The following is a 15,757-nucleotide window of genomic DNA, read 5'->3' as shown; positions in this document are numbered from 1 at the left end:
TTTTTCTTGGTTATCTTTATATATATATATATATATATATATATATATAATTACTACTATAACAAATCGAGCATCTCTTATTGTGCATAGAAGTAATTGAAATAAATGCATTCTAAATCTTGTCCAAAAATTAATGATTTGGTTTTATAGTTATTTACATCTTTGAATGGAATGCATTGTAGTACTTGTTTTATAAAGATATATAAAGGTTGTATTTTAGTTTGCTAAATTGAACTTTATGAACTTAATTGTTCTTTTTTTTTTTCAACTTTCTTCAGTCTTTAATTTTCGTCGATGCAAATGATGAAATAAACATCATATAATTTCTTTTTATTTATTTATTTTTTTAATCTTGAAGTTTCCGACATTATTAATCATTGTATCATTTATCTTTGCTATTGCACTAGTGATTACTGTTTTTTATTTTAGTTCAATTGTTATCAAAGTGATCAAATATAAGTTTCTTATTATCGTTGTAATTATTCGGTTTACTTGCTTGATATCTTATTAACTTCAAGAAATAGCAGCTTCAACATCAAATTTTTTTCATAATTTTCACATGATTTAATTTATTTTTAAAAAAATGAATAAATCACAATATTATTACAAAATAAAAGAGTACAGAAAAAAAAAATAAGACAAATGTCCACTGAAAGGGGATTCAGAAAAGAGAAAAAAAAACATTGTAAAACGCTAAAATAAAAATAGGCAACATGCTAATCATTGGGTCTGAAATCTATGGTCCAGTTCAACATCAGGCCGACTCATAGGTAAGGTAAATGAAACAATTGTTTTAAGCCAATTTTTTTTTTAAGGCCCCATATTTAGATTTTTTTTAATATTAATTTTAAAAACTCAAAATTTTGAAGGACACCCACTAATTATTGTAATCTAAAAATATTTTAATTTAATATTTAGTTAATGTTATTTAATCTTAGTTAATTTTTAAAATTTAAAATAATATCATAAAATATTAAATATTTTCATTTTAATGCTTATATAGTCTCATATCTTTTCTAACTAACTTTTCAAAATTTTATTTTGATCTTCTTGTTTTTTTTCATGCATTTGTTTCTCTAAAATTAATATAATATTTATTTCTTTTAATTATAAATAAAAGCTTTTATGGTTTTTATATTGTTATATTTTTTTTTACATTGTTTAGTTTTATTTATAAATTTTAAATATATTTCTACATCACAAACATCTCAGTATTTATTAAAATTTTATTATATAAATTATATGGTTTTATTCTAAAATTTTATTTTAGACCTCTAGTTAACTTGAGCCATCCCGGCCTGTTCAACATCTAATGGTTCAAGACTCCAACTTCTATGTTTTACATGAGTTACTAACATCCAAAAGAGAGAAATATGTGCTGATTTAATTTATGGATTATGGTTCAAGTCGTTATGTAGTAAATGGTGATAGATTACAAAATTTTGTTTGAATTTTCATTTGCTTCTACTTATATAATAAGGCCAATCAAAGATAAAAGACAGTCTAGTTAAGTGATCAAAATTCCAATATCAATGGTTCATGTAGTACTAAGACTTGTAATGGTAGTCCTTATGTCTTGCAGTAATAATTAAAAGCTAGTCAAAAGAAAATTTATGTATTTGTCGTGCTTGTTTTTATACTGATAAATTCCAGTGGACTAAAAAACATTATTCATATTAGTATTGGACTAGGCTAATGGATAAGTCATTCGCTTTCATGCAAGCTATCGGATATTCAAATTTCATCTAATGCACGGTAAAAAATCACTATGTACAAATGGTGAGGGTCCTTTTATGTCTAGGGTGTGATAGAGTCTTCGGTGTGGGTGGGAGGAGGTTTGCAATCTAATTCCCATGTCATCCTGTGAAATACACAACAGAAGTTCAACTTTCAACTGTGTGCACGTCCTTGACTATTGTGCTTATCGCATTTGTGAAATAAATAACATATAACACATGTTGAAAGAATTTTATTTTTATTTTTTAATATCAATAAGTTGAAAGGATTTTTTTTTTAATGTCAATAATTTGATTATTTCGCTCTTGTATTTTCTAAAAAAGACAGACTTCTGAGAGTTGTTTCATTTTCACTATGCAAAAATAGCTATACGAATAATATGCTTTTGAAAATAAGCATTTAATTTTAAATGTAAAATTTTCATAAAATATATTTTGTAAGATAAATATAATAAATATTTTTTTGGAGAAAAAAAAAATTGTTAGTCATACTTTCATTTGTATTATAATTACATGATTTTTTTTATTGGTTTATTGTGATTTTAAGATGAAAAGTTGTAGAAATTTAAATATTAAAATAAACTATATCACGAATTTTTTTCAGAGACTTATATAGCTATATATATATATATAAATATATGATTATATATCTGTAATATAACATCCTTAGACTTAAAGATCAAATTTAAACATCCTAAATTCCCTAGGCGCTAATGAAAGTGGAGGAAAATAACATATGGGAAAAAAATCACAATTTATTAACCATTTATTGAAAGAAAAAAAAAACCAAAAAGTTTACTAACAGTGAAACTACATGAAAAAAAAAACTAAAAAGACACAATAAAACTACATGGAAAAAAAACTACGTTATATTTAGTCAGTGATTATTTTATATATTTATTTTTTTAATTTGATTTTTTTTTTAATAGGTCGTGTGCAGCCATTGGATTCATGAGATGTGTCTCAGGGGCTGTATGTGCTTGGGGACACATCCATAAGATGTGAGCTTATGGCCTCGTTTGAATTGGCTTTTGAAAAACCAGAAGTGTTTTTTTATAAGTTAAGCACTTCTAGGTTTCAAAAATGTTGTTTGTATTAGTTTTTTTCGAAAAAGCAGGTAGGTGAAAAACATTTTTCAAAAGCTAGTTATGACCAGTTTATGAAAAAAAACTGTTTTTTTCTTATTTTTACAGCTTCTACTTTTACATAAAAGCTAATCCAAACAGAAAATACAAAAAGTGTTTAACTTACTCTGTAAAAGCACTTTTTTTCATAAGCACTTCTATTAAACTAAAAAAAACACTTTTTTGATAAGCCAATCCAAACAAGACCTATATATATATATATATATATATCAAAATACTTATATAATCAGTTATAATTAATCATTAATATTGATTTTTTAAACTTTTAACTAAAAATGAATGCACCATACATATTGCAATGAGAGAGAAAACTATAATTTATTTAAAAAAATGGTTTTTTTATAATTATTGACAGTCAATTGGCGTATTTACGAAATAACTTGTGAAACAGAGAAATTAATTTAATTGAAAATTAAACTTAATTATAAAATGTATAAGTCAAATCCATTTAATATCTTTATTAAAAAAATTATTGAAAGTTTATATTTTATACATAATTAATATGTTTAAAAGTTTTTCAAAAATATATCTATTTACATATTTATTACATAAATATATACATTAAACAAACATGCCAAAGAGATTATATATATATATATATATATATATTCAATTTTTTTAAATCTGATATGATTAAGATACATCTAAATCATTTATCTTGAGTGTGACATTTTAATTTTTAACATGGTTTAGACATAATTACTCTAATTAAAAATGTTAAAACATAATAAATAACAATGAATTATAAATAAGTCCACGTATGAGTGATCGCCCACTTATCCAACAAAACTATGTTCACATGCTAAATATTTATATTCCAACAAATCAATGATTTGTATCCACATATACCTTTATTTGTTCCATGCTTCTCAAGTACCAAACACTTTTTTCTTTTTTTCTTTTTTTCAATAATATACTAGGTACGCCACATATCATGAGCGTGTGTACTATCGAGAATTCCTGACAAATTTAGTATTAAATTACAAATATACTCCCATAGTTGACAGATTTTTTGAGGTACCACTACATCTGGTATGTTTTGAACTCTAAACAATAAAAATTTCTATAAAACACTTGTTGCAGTGAGATCAGTACCACTGAACCAAAAATTCTTTAGTACTGATCACCTTCGACATATTGTATAAATTTAATGTCTTGTAACATAATCTTCAAAAAAAAATTTCAACTGCAGATATAAACAATTTGTAGTGTGGGAATGTACAAAAATCAATTCTTCTTCTTCATGCTTGAGACATACTCATTGCATGAACACACTCAAAGTATTACAAGACTTTCTCTTCAAGTCATTGATGCCAATGAGCAAAAAAGAAAGTTACTTTTCATATTACTTATATATCTATTCTTTATAAAAAAAGTTTCCATCAATGATATGCACCCCTTTTTTTTTTTTCAAACACATGCATCCCTACATATATCCTTTTACATTTTTTTTTACCCCCATGTAAAAGTGTTGAAATTTAATGCATATATGTTTTAAAATTCTAATGAAGTACAGTAAAACACAACTTTCTTTGCTTTTTTTCACTTTTTTTCAAACATGTTAAAAGTATATGATCCAATCAATGACAACACAACTTTATAAATTTTTTGTACCTAAAAATTATGGTATAAAAATTTTATATACAACCCCAAAAAATAAAACTATTTTCTCAATAAAAAATTGACCGAATTATCATTAACATATTTGATCTCAATAAAACATAATAAAAATTGTGTAGTCTATCATTTATCATGTACTGTATTGCTTGTGCTGCTATAATTTACAAACTAAACGAATCCTAACACTAATATTGTTTAATATATATAATTATATATATATATATATATATAAGAGAAGTTTCTAATGAGAACATGAAGAAGGATCCATTGTTTTTTAAGCAAGAAATCATGTGATGATGGAAAAAACAAAGATAAATAGACAAGGACATCCAACATGATTCCATGGAGGCACACCAACCAAGCCCATTTGGAAGAGAAAGAAAATAAAAAACTATTGGATTAGTTGGTCACCATGAATGGGTCTCATCAATCAATTAAATAAATAAAAAAAAAAAAGAACGTGTAATGCATTGACAATGTCTGTAGAATTCAGGCACAAACACAAATGGAGGAGTTGGTAGAGAGCATTCAAAGCAACCATTCATGGTGGTTTTGACTTTTGACTTCCTTCTTCAAAGTGGAATTGGTGTGATCTCTCAGTGAAGAATGTTTTATAACTTTAATTAATGATGTAAAATTAGTGAAGTAATTAACCTGCAGATAAAACAGTGTTTCTGATTCAAATGTGTAGTGTGTATGTATCAATGTTACTGAATCTGCAGAAAAACAAGCAATTCCAAGAATTTCATATTCAAATATGTGTGTATTGCAGGTTCAATAATAGAAATTGATATGATATGAAATACTGCAAAAACTTAGTGATACCATTAAAAACAATTACTGCATTTTAGATTACAGTGACACAATAGAGAATCTGCAGAAACACAAGTGAACAAGAGAGTTTCAGATTCAAGTAGTTGTCACTGTTACAATATACAATTCAATGTTCAGGAATACTCGGCTCGATGTCCTTCAGGAGTCCTACAATTTGCTGCATCGATGGTCGTTTGGAGGGTAAGTCGGCAGTACATAGATAAGCAATCCTCAATGCTTCCTCCATTTGCTTCTCCAATCCCGTATCCCTGATCTTCGGGTCGATTGCTTTGTTTGCCTGGTTCTTTCTCACTAATGCTCTTGCCCATGCCACCAAACTGCTTTCCTTCTCGTCTGGATACTCATCGCCTAGAGGCTTCTTTCCAGTCATTAGCTCAAGCAAAACAACACCGAATCCATATACATCAGACTTTGAAGTTGCAGAACAAGTATCTGAATTAGTGAACTCCGGCGGAGTATACCCCGGAGACCCATGAGCGAGCTCTTCCTCCAAGCTGCTACCAACAACCTTTGCCAAACCGAAATCAGATAATCTTGGTTCCAATGCCGAGTCGAGATAAATACTGCTAGCCTTCACGTCTTTGTGAATTACTTGAGGGAAGCATCCGTGATGAAGAAAAGCCAATGCTCGTGCCGTGCCTAATGCAATCTTATGTCTGAACCTCCACGTCGTTAGTCCTTCATTCGTGAAGCTCCGAACACCATCATTATCATCCTCCCATGTATCTGCATTCCACTCCTCGGCAGCTCCCACTCCTAAGGGTAAGTCATGAAGCAAATGCTGCAGGTTGCCATTCTCCATATACTCATATATCGCGATTCTTTGATCCCCGGCCAAGCAGTAACCAGTCAAAGGTACGAGATTCGCGTGTTTGATCCTGCCAAGCTTCTCAAGCTCGGTTGCAGCTTCTTGTTCTGTTAACACTGATCCATGAACTAAAATCTTCACGGCAACATGAATTCCTCCAGGCAGAAATCCTCTGTATACTGGCCCAAACCTCCCTTCAGCTAACAATGTCCCCCGATCAAAATGTGACGTTGCGGCCAAGAGGTCTGCAAATGTGAAGTTCAACAGTGGCTTCTCAAATATAACAACAGGCACTGATGTTGCTTGTTTGACATCGGCAACCCAAGTTGTTGAATCTGCCTGAAAAGAAAATGGCCCCGAAATATTCTGGTCCTCATGGTACGAGAGTTGCTTGGCTGCCCATGATCTGGTTCGTCTTCGACAAGCAAATGCAAGGCACACCAATCCAACCAGTAAGAAGAAAGCCGATAGAGACACAACTAAGACCAGTTTCAGACCCTTATGATTCACTTGCTTTCTTCTGATAATATCTGGGTTGGCTGCGATCGGACAATTGTTTTGTGATCCAATGAATGCAGTGTTGAGCACTTGATGAGAAAATTTTACATCACAGAGAGTGAGGTTGTTGTATGAGAAATTGAAGTACAACATCTGGACTAAGTTTTGTAGCAATGGCATTGGAATTTCACCAGTGAGATTGTTCATGGACACATCCAAAACATTCAAGTTTCTAGACCTTAAATCGGGGATTCGACCAACTAAATGATTCTGTGAAAGGTCTAATGTCTTCAATGTATACAATTTGGATACATCAGCCGGAATTCGACCAATGAGACTAGTTCTCGACAAGTTTAGATACTCGAGACTAGAGAGGTTTCCGATTGACGGAAAACTCTGATGAGAAAATCTATTGAATGCAAGATTCAGATATTTCAAAGCTTGCGCTTGCCCTAAATCTTTGAAAAACTCACCACTCAGTTGGTTTCGAGACAAATCAAGATGAATCAATGACGATGAAATGAAGCTGGAAGAATTCATAGGATTATAATTTACCTCAGAAATGTGGCCTTGAAGCTGGTTATTACTGAGGTCTATAAACTGCAAAGATTGCTGAAAAACTCCGCGGACTGAACCTTGAAACAAATTGTTTGAAAGATTCAGATATAACAGTGACTGGAGCCCTGAAAAATTGGGTATTCTGCCATGAATCTCATTCCCAGAAAGATCCAATCTTTGGAGTTTCTTGAATGCATTGCCAAATTCATCAGGAACTGTGCCATTGATTGAATTCAATGAGAGATTGATAGTAACCAGAGACTTACAGCCAAGAAATTCAGCAGGAAAACTCCCATGGAATATATTTCCACTCAGATTGACAATTTGCAAGCTCGAAAGAGATCCAAGAGAGGTCGGAAGCTCACCAGAGAAGGCATTGTAGGAAAGGTCTAAGCTTTCCAACATGCCAAAGTTGGCAATGTTGTTAGGAAGGGAGCCATTGATCCTGTTTGAAGAGAAGTTGAGCTTTATGAGAGAACTCCCAATGCCCCAAAAGTCAGAAGACAAGCTTGTGATGCCATTGTTGCTAAGATCCAATATTTGGAGCTTAGTGAGCTTGCCAATGGTGTTCTCAGGCATAGAACCTGAAAGGCCAATTCCAGAAGCCACAAATTGAGTGATTCTCTCTTGTTTGGCATCACAAACAACACCTTTCCATGAACAAACAGAAGAAGATGAAGCTTGGGTGAAAATAGACACCATGACACCCATTTTTTCCAGGAAATCAGAGACATAGAATCCATCAGTGTTTGGCTTCTGCTGCTGCTGCTGCTGCTGAGAAGCCAAGCAATTGAAGGAAAAAAGCAAGAAGAATACAAAGCAAACACTGATTCCACAACCCATGCTGTGCTTCAAAGCTTGTTCCACTTCACATAAAAACACTCCATTTGAAGCTTAGAACGAAACGAAAGATGGACGATAACAACAAGTGTTCAAATAGTAAGAACAAACTAAAAGATGAGACCTTTTCCTTCTCTATTTGAAGAACAAGAAGTCAACTTGGGATATCAATAGAAGTTGAAACACAACAAGGACTCACTCAGTGGATGAAAAAGACTCCATTTGAGGCATGGAACAAAGACAAAAATGAGATTTTTTTCTCTCTATAAAAAGCACAAGAACTCACCTTGGGAAATCAACGGAAGTTGAAGCAGAACAACAAGGACACAAATGGTGAAAAGACTCCAATTTTAGGCATAGAACAAAGACAAAGATGAGATTTTTTTCTTCTCCTCTGAAGAAGGAGAAGAAGAAGAAGAGGAACTCAAGCTGGGATATGAATGGAAGGTGAGGGAAAACAAGGATGAAGAAGGTGGTGAAGATCCATTAATGCTGGTGTGAATTTCACCGCAGTGCTGTTGGTGGTGGAATTTATTGGTGCAGTAATTGGTGAATTTTTTGGGATTTTAATTTATATATATATATATATATATATATTTATAATTATTTTTAATTAATTATTAATCTCTCTGAAGAAAATATTAAAAGGAATAAGAAAAAAATATTAAGAGGAATAATTTTTAATTTTCAATTATTAATTATTAATTATTAATCCAAAGTGGAGGCCCATCTACTGAGGTACCTATGAATTTCTGTGATTCGTGCACAAGGGTTTGAGAGTGATACTTTGTCACTGGAAGTGAACAGAAAAAGAAACCATTATCCAGATGGAACGAAGAGCGGGATATTTGGCTCAACCACCTCACTCATTTAAAAAAAATTATTTTTAAATTTTCAAGATGAAGTTACCAAGTTAAAAAAAAAATAAAAAAATTAGAGGACTATTCTACAACTATTAGATGCAGTTTAGAGTTTTTGCGACTTTCTTTAAAGATTGTAGATGTGATGGTCACCGGAGATACGGTGACTACACAGAACTCCCGCTAATCATCTAGTGTGTTTTGACATATTGTGAAATTTTTTTATTTTTATTAGTCAAGTTTTTATTTTTGTTTGTAGTGAATCTCTGATGATTTTTTTTTTCTTATGTGTTTTGATTCTTGATTCATGGTCACTCAATCTTTTTTTTCATAATAAAAATAATTTATTTATTTTTAAAAAATTAATAAATTGCATGACATATTATTTGATATTTGTTACATTATTAGTCATAAAATAAACCATGGACAGTATAATATATTTTGAAACCATTATAAATTTCACCACAAGACAATTTACCATAATTTTAAAGTATAATAATCATTTTTATTATTTTTTTTACAAAATAAATATACGTAAAAAAAAAAAAAGACTTGAAAATTATGATGGTTGTCGGATCCGTATTTAGATCCAAAAGCCCGAAACCTTAACCGGGTCGGGTTTGAACTATCGGATCCGATTAAGATCCGAAAGTTAGCATGGAAAATTATACCGGCCGGTTTGGTCCCCGCCTTCTGTTGAGTCTTTTCTAATTAATATTTTTTTTTGTTTTCTTATGATTTGTTTTCATATAAGCCCCTTTATAAACAGGTAATTGCCTGAGTTGTCACTGTTTTCATAATATTTGTATTTTTTTACTTTTACAATTACACCCTGCAACAACCAAAAATTACACATTACTTTGATGATGTTTGTTTTCATTCATTTTAAAAATTGATATACATACACACACGCTAGGATAATAAATTATTAAACATACTCGTTTAAATATACCCAACGTTGTTTTTTACTTGTTCCATTTTAAAGTTTTTTTTTTACTTTTTTTTAAATGAAAAATGATAAGAGTTATTTATATCAAGGTGTGCGCATGAACTGAGAATTAATGGTCCAACCGCACACTCTCAACCGAGGGCGAGGGGTTTAGGATGCGAGGCTGAACCCACAACCAGTGGCTGTTACCATTATGCTTTCAATGAGTCTTAAATTCTAGACCTTTTGATTGTCTCACTTTCGTTTTTTGCAATAAAGCCAAATACCGCTGAACTGTAAGCTCTTTTAGTCTTCGTTCTTTTTTACTTGTCCATTTATAAAATTTGTAAAGTATCTGTTAAGTCTGATAATGTAGGATTGGCATTATATGACAAGCCAAGTGGTGACATGGCAAGAAGATGATGACGTGGCATGTGATGACTCATCAAAGGTAAAGATGACTAGGATGATGATGTGGCAAAGGATATTATCATGACATTTAATGGAGATCAAGGTGGAGATTTGATTAAGATCTATATTGAAGATTTTATAGATATTTCTTTCAATACAATCATGTGATGATAAACTATTTTTGGAAAGTGCATCAAGACTATAGGATCTTTTCTAGAAAGGCAAGTTTTATTTTTGATATGATTATCTATCCTTGGTAAGATCCGGGATGATTATTCATATCTTTGATAGAGCTCCTTTTTAGAAAGATCTATTTGAAGAGAGAGGAATATTCTATTATTGGCAAGAGTTCAAGATCATAAAGATTATGTGAAGCTATTAGGAGACACAAGTTAAACTTGGTATGAAGCTATTTGAAGACACAAAGATTTAGTTTGGTGTGAAGCTATTTGAAGACACAAACTAAATAAGGTAAAGACATACCAAGGAGATCATCAAGACCATATTTAGCTTCACTAATTGAAAAAAGATCCAAGGGCTATCTATGGGCGGAACTATTCATGGAGACTAGTCATATGAGGAGATTGATTGAAGATTGCATGTGATATGATTAGAGATTTAGAGATCCAAGCATGGATGATTGAAGATCATGCTTGAAGATATTGAAGACTAAACTTGGATGAAGACAAGATCAAGTTTAGTAACAATATTTCCATGAGTCAAACGAAGATCATTTGGAAGACCAAACTTGGGCCAAGTTTGGAAAGAAAGATCGGGAGATCTTCGGTGGCTATCTTTGGTGAGATGGTCATGTGTGCCTTGGTGGGCACGCCCCTCGGGAGAGGGAGACCTTCTGAAGTGATGTGAGGAAGGAAGCAGCTGCAAGCAGGAGTAGCTCGGGTCGAGTCAACTGCTACGAGGCGGACTGAAAGAACCGGGAGGTTGAAGGTCGCAGATTCGGGTGCATCTGGCTAGAACTCAGTCATGTTCAGTAAGGTGGGCCATGTTGCAACTGGGTGTTGCAACATCTAACTTTGGAAAGTGTCCAAGTTAGGAAGCCGCGAAGAATTCTAAAAGAGGTAACTTTGTAGGCGTCGGTGCGTCTATATAAGACATCCTGCTCGAAGATTTAGGATTGGCGCCAACAAGTGAGAGACTCTTCGGTGAGAGTTGAGTGTGTGGCCGTCGGACAATCTTGAGAGGATATTCTTTGTATTGAGAGAGTGAGTGAGTGTTGTACTCCTTGTTCCTATACCTCTTTTAGTGGATTGTTTCTCCGGGCCTGGCCCCCTAGATGTAGGCAAGGTTGTGCCGAACTGGGTTACCAATTTGCTTGTCTCCTTTATCTTGCTTTGATTGTGTGTGAGTGTTTAATCTTTGAGTGAGTTTTTGAGTGAACTTAACACATCACACCCCCTCCGGAACCATCAGTATCAATTTTTTTTTCAAATTTATTCTTTATATTTAATGTACTTTTACAACTTCTAATAAAGTATTTTCAACTATATATTTTTAAAAGTTTATTTAAAAAAATAAATTTGGAAAATTAATACAATTTTTTATAAAATTAAAATTGTTAACTAATTTCAACCGATTTTTTTAATGTGAATTAAGTAAAATGGACAAGTAATATATATATATGACCAAGGTTGTCAGACCCGGCCCGGGCAATGACCCGGCTAAGCCCAGGGGTCAGGGGTCAATGGGTTCAACCGGGTCGAACCGGGGTTGAACCGGGGTCAATAATTAAATATAAAAAAATATTATAATAATTAATAATAAGCAAATATAATATTAAATCCATAATTATATTATAAAAACCTACTCAAATTTGATATTTAAATTGATAAATGACCTTTATATACTGATGAGAGCTTTTCTAATTTTGTCATTTATTTTTACATTTTTTTAAATATTTACAAATTTAATATATTAATATATAATTATCAAACTTCTCTCGGTGTTATTTATTTATTTGTTTGTTTATTGGTTGATTTTTGTTAAAATAAATAAGAAATTTAATTCACTAATTCTTATATCTCAATTGAGTTTTTTTATTTTTGTTTTAAATTTTTCTTATATTTTTTTATTTAATTAGAATACTTTAATTTTTATATTTTTTTATAATAAAATTACACTCATTTATTGTTTTATTTTTTCTTAATAAATTAAATTTTTTTAGAAAAGTATTTACATAATACATTAATATATTTTTATTTTTTTAAATGTTAATTTTTTTGTTGGTATATATATTGTAATTCTATTTATTGATTATAAATTATAAATTAATATTAATAAATATACACGATTTTTGTGGTTTTTTTAATGAGAAAAATAATAATAAATTATTAAATATTGTAAAAAAATTAAACATTGTGACCCGATTGACCCGGCCGGGTCAACCGGTTCCCGGTTGAACCGCCCGGGTCACCGGGTTAACACCGGATTTTTTAATACCCGGGTCAATGGGGTATACCCGGGCCGGCCACATGGCCGGTTCCCGGTTTTTCCGGTTGAACCGGCCGGGCCGGTCCGGGTCTAACAACATTGTATATGACAATATATAACATGCGCCCCTGACTTAAAGTTTTATTAGAAAACAAACAGATACAGGAGGTATGTCAATTACTATGATTGACCTTATAGATTTATTAACACACGGCCACATAAGATAACAAAAAGTCTGTAAATAAAAATACAAATCCGGGGTCTATAGTATTGTAAACAATATCTAACATGAAATTAATGTATGCTATAATCATGACCGCAGGATTTCGAACTCGTAGTTACTAATGCACATTGCACATTCAAGTGCCTTCAGCACCCGACTAACCAAGTGTTGGCTCTAGGGTTAAATATCTCAATTTAATAGAATCAATTCCCAATCTAATCCAATCTAATCAATCTATTTCTTGCTCCCAATGGACCACCATTCCACGAATAAAATTTTAGTATTTGTAACATAGTTTATAAAAAATAAACTCATTATAAATTTTTAAGAATTATTTTATTATTATTAATAATTTTCCCTTTCCACATTATTCTTTTGAAGGACCATTAAAATATGGGAAAATTACTGTTCACCCCTCGTAATTTTCAAAACTTCCCAAAAACCCCCTCCTACTTTTACACACCCCGGACAGCCCTTCCGTTAGTGTTTAACTTCCCTTTTACCCCCTACCGTTCACTTTAAATGGGTCCATGTTGTGAAATCCCATTTTTGGCCTTGAAAATGGTGGGAAAGGAAAGCGCCAAATAACATCATGTTCAACCTTTTGAAGGGCTTTTTGCTTGGTTTCTGATAGACAATGCCAAGGAGTTGCATTACATCTTGTTGTTCTCCTCATTATCATACCCGAAATATATAAATCGGTTTCTCAAACAGAAAATGAAATTGATTTCCATCGGATTGGTCGAGTGCACTTCATCTTCAAAATGAGTGTGAGTCGATTTTATTGTCGAGGGCACATCATGTGCCATTGTCAGTCTTCTCGTTTATGGTTGTAAAGTTGTATTACGACGAGAAGAACTATTGTTTAAATAATGTTTAACTATTTGCTATTATCCGTTTAAATATATTAGTAATATGTTTAATAATTGTCATATCCAGTTTAATACTTGCCATCTCCGGTTTAACATTATCTTTACATGTATAACTATTAATATTAACGTGTAAATTATCAAAGTCTCTGCGTAAAAGCGGAGATCTTTTTCGTTTGATCCGAATTGTTGGCGGTGGCGCAGGGCGGTGGCTAAGGTTATGGTATCCCGTGCATAAGAATTAATGCCGTCATACATTCGAAGGTAGAGATCATTGTTGAGGACAGCCGAAATCTTCGTGTTGGTCGTTGTGTCAATGATCGTTACAAAGTGATCGACCAGTGCAGAAACTCTGTGGATCTCGCCATCAGAACTTGTTCATGTCGAAGGTGGCAAGTTTATGGTATCCCTTGCAAAACACGCTTGCGTGACAATAATGCAGACGGACACCAGCGTACATCGATTTATTAGCGGGTACTTCAGCGTCGACAATTACAAAGCTGGCGTACAAGGAAGCTATATTCCCCATACCCGACGATGACGGGCCTTGGGACGGAAATCGTGAGCTTCGTTCTGAGCACTTTGTGACGAGAAGGCGACTGGGCGGCCTAGAGCGAAAAGAGGATCGAGTCAGCGTTTGATGTCCGCGAGTTACATTGCGGCCATTGCCGTGGATCCGGTCACGATCGTGAGATCTTCTGATGAAAGCGTCAGCCGACTAGGCATTGTAAATAAGCCAGGCGATGACGGGGAAACATTGTATATTGATGGGCGACTTTCTATATTTAAACTCTTACTCTTCTGACGAATTGAATGTATTTAAAGCGAGACGTTGTTATTTTAAAGCGGATCTGCTGTAATTTGGAACATTTCAGCTGATGTTTTAAAGCGATATATAGTATATTTAAACAATGAAAGTGAAATGTACACAATTAGAACGTAAATTAAACAATGAAATGAAAGCCGAATGGAATTTAACACGCTTTTACAATTCAAAACAAACAAAATTTACATTAAGATATACAAGTCATGCTCTTGAACACGAAAACAATGAATTAAATTTGTCCAGTTTACGTTCGAAAAACAAAATTGACATTCGGATATACGGGACATGTTCTTTAAAAACAAAATTTAACCCAGCTTGTGACGACCCCCTTTGATCGTGAATGGCCAGTGCCCTCCCTCCTTAAGTATCGCGGGTAACATACCTTGTCTGAGGTAAGGAGCGATGCATCTGCGGTGGCCGTAACTTCTCACTCCCAAAGTAATTGCTCGATAAACCGCATAGCGTGAGCCAGCGCGATCGGCGCTTCCTTGTTTTTAGGCGTGGGGTTTTCTATGTCGATGCGAGTGGGTACTTTCGTCATGCCCGACTCGCTGAACTCCATGATCGACACAAATGTCGAATAGATTCCATTGTCGAGATATCGCAAGTCGAGATTAGAATACCGATTTAAATACCAAAGCAGATATTAATCGGGACATAATTAAAGAACTTACCATGTCAGCGTCCTTATCGTACCGGAATGAAGAATAATGCACGTATTCTTGTTTATCATTGTTCGGAGACGACGACATGGAAGTGGCCATTCATGATTATCGGGAGGATGACAATTTGAACTTCATGCGAGTTTCTGTGCGAGCATCCCGATCATAGCCATAGGTGTGTCGTATGCGTCGTCACGCTTTGGCATAAGCAGTATAGCGATACGGTGATGGAGGGCGCTTCTTGTAAGGATATGGCTCTTTGCTCGGCGACTTTTGTATTATGCATCTGAGCGTCCATCACATCATCGATGACCGTCTCCTTCCCCTCAGCGGCGTGTATAATTTGTCGGCGTGTGGTGTGACAGCGTCGTTCTTCCACGGGGCGAGTCTTGAGGTTAAAGCGATATGAGATATAATAAGACCATATTGTAAATATTTAAATGATATTATCAATTGTTACATGATATTATATATAATTAAGCGTTAAGTAG

At 33.1% G+C, this 15,757-nt stretch overlaps 1 protein-coding gene across 2 annotated transcripts; it reads right to left on the bottom strand.

The window, feature by feature from the left end:
- Nucleotides 1-5,304: 5,304 nt before the first annotated feature.
- On the bottom strand, nt 5,305-8,521 carry LOC120255068 (probable LRR receptor-like serine/threonine-protein kinase At2g24230). Of its 2 annotated transcripts, XM_039262975.1 has the most exons (2): nt 7,565-8,521; nt 5,305-7,414 (listed from the first exon to the last, which is right to left on the bottom strand). In XM_039262975.1, the coding sequence occupies exons 1-2, from the start codon at nt 8,040-8,042 to the stop codon at nt 5,442-5,444; spliced, it is 2,451 nt and encodes an 816-aa protein (XP_039118909.1). In that variant the 5' UTR covers nt 8,043-8,521; the 3' UTR covers nt 5,305-5,441. The 2 variants fall into 2 exon arrangements, with proteins under 2 accessions (XP_039118909.1, XP_039118904.1); XM_039262970.1 differs by having other exon boundaries at nt 5,305-8,521.
- Between the last annotated feature and the right edge of the window lie 7,236 nt (nt 8,522-15,757).

This window comes from Dioscorea cayenensis, chromosome 3 (assembly GCF_009730915.1).
Source record: "Dioscorea cayenensis subsp. rotundata cultivar TDr96_F1 chromosome 3, TDr96_F1_v2_PseudoChromosome.rev07_lg8_w22 25.fasta, whole genome shotgun sequence".
Lineage (NCBI taxonomy): Eukaryota > Viridiplantae > Streptophyta > Magnoliopsida > Dioscoreales > Dioscoreaceae > Dioscorea > Dioscorea cayenensis.
Note: the sequence above shows the minus strand (reverse complement) of the source record. Positions and strands in the feature narration are given on the sequence as shown.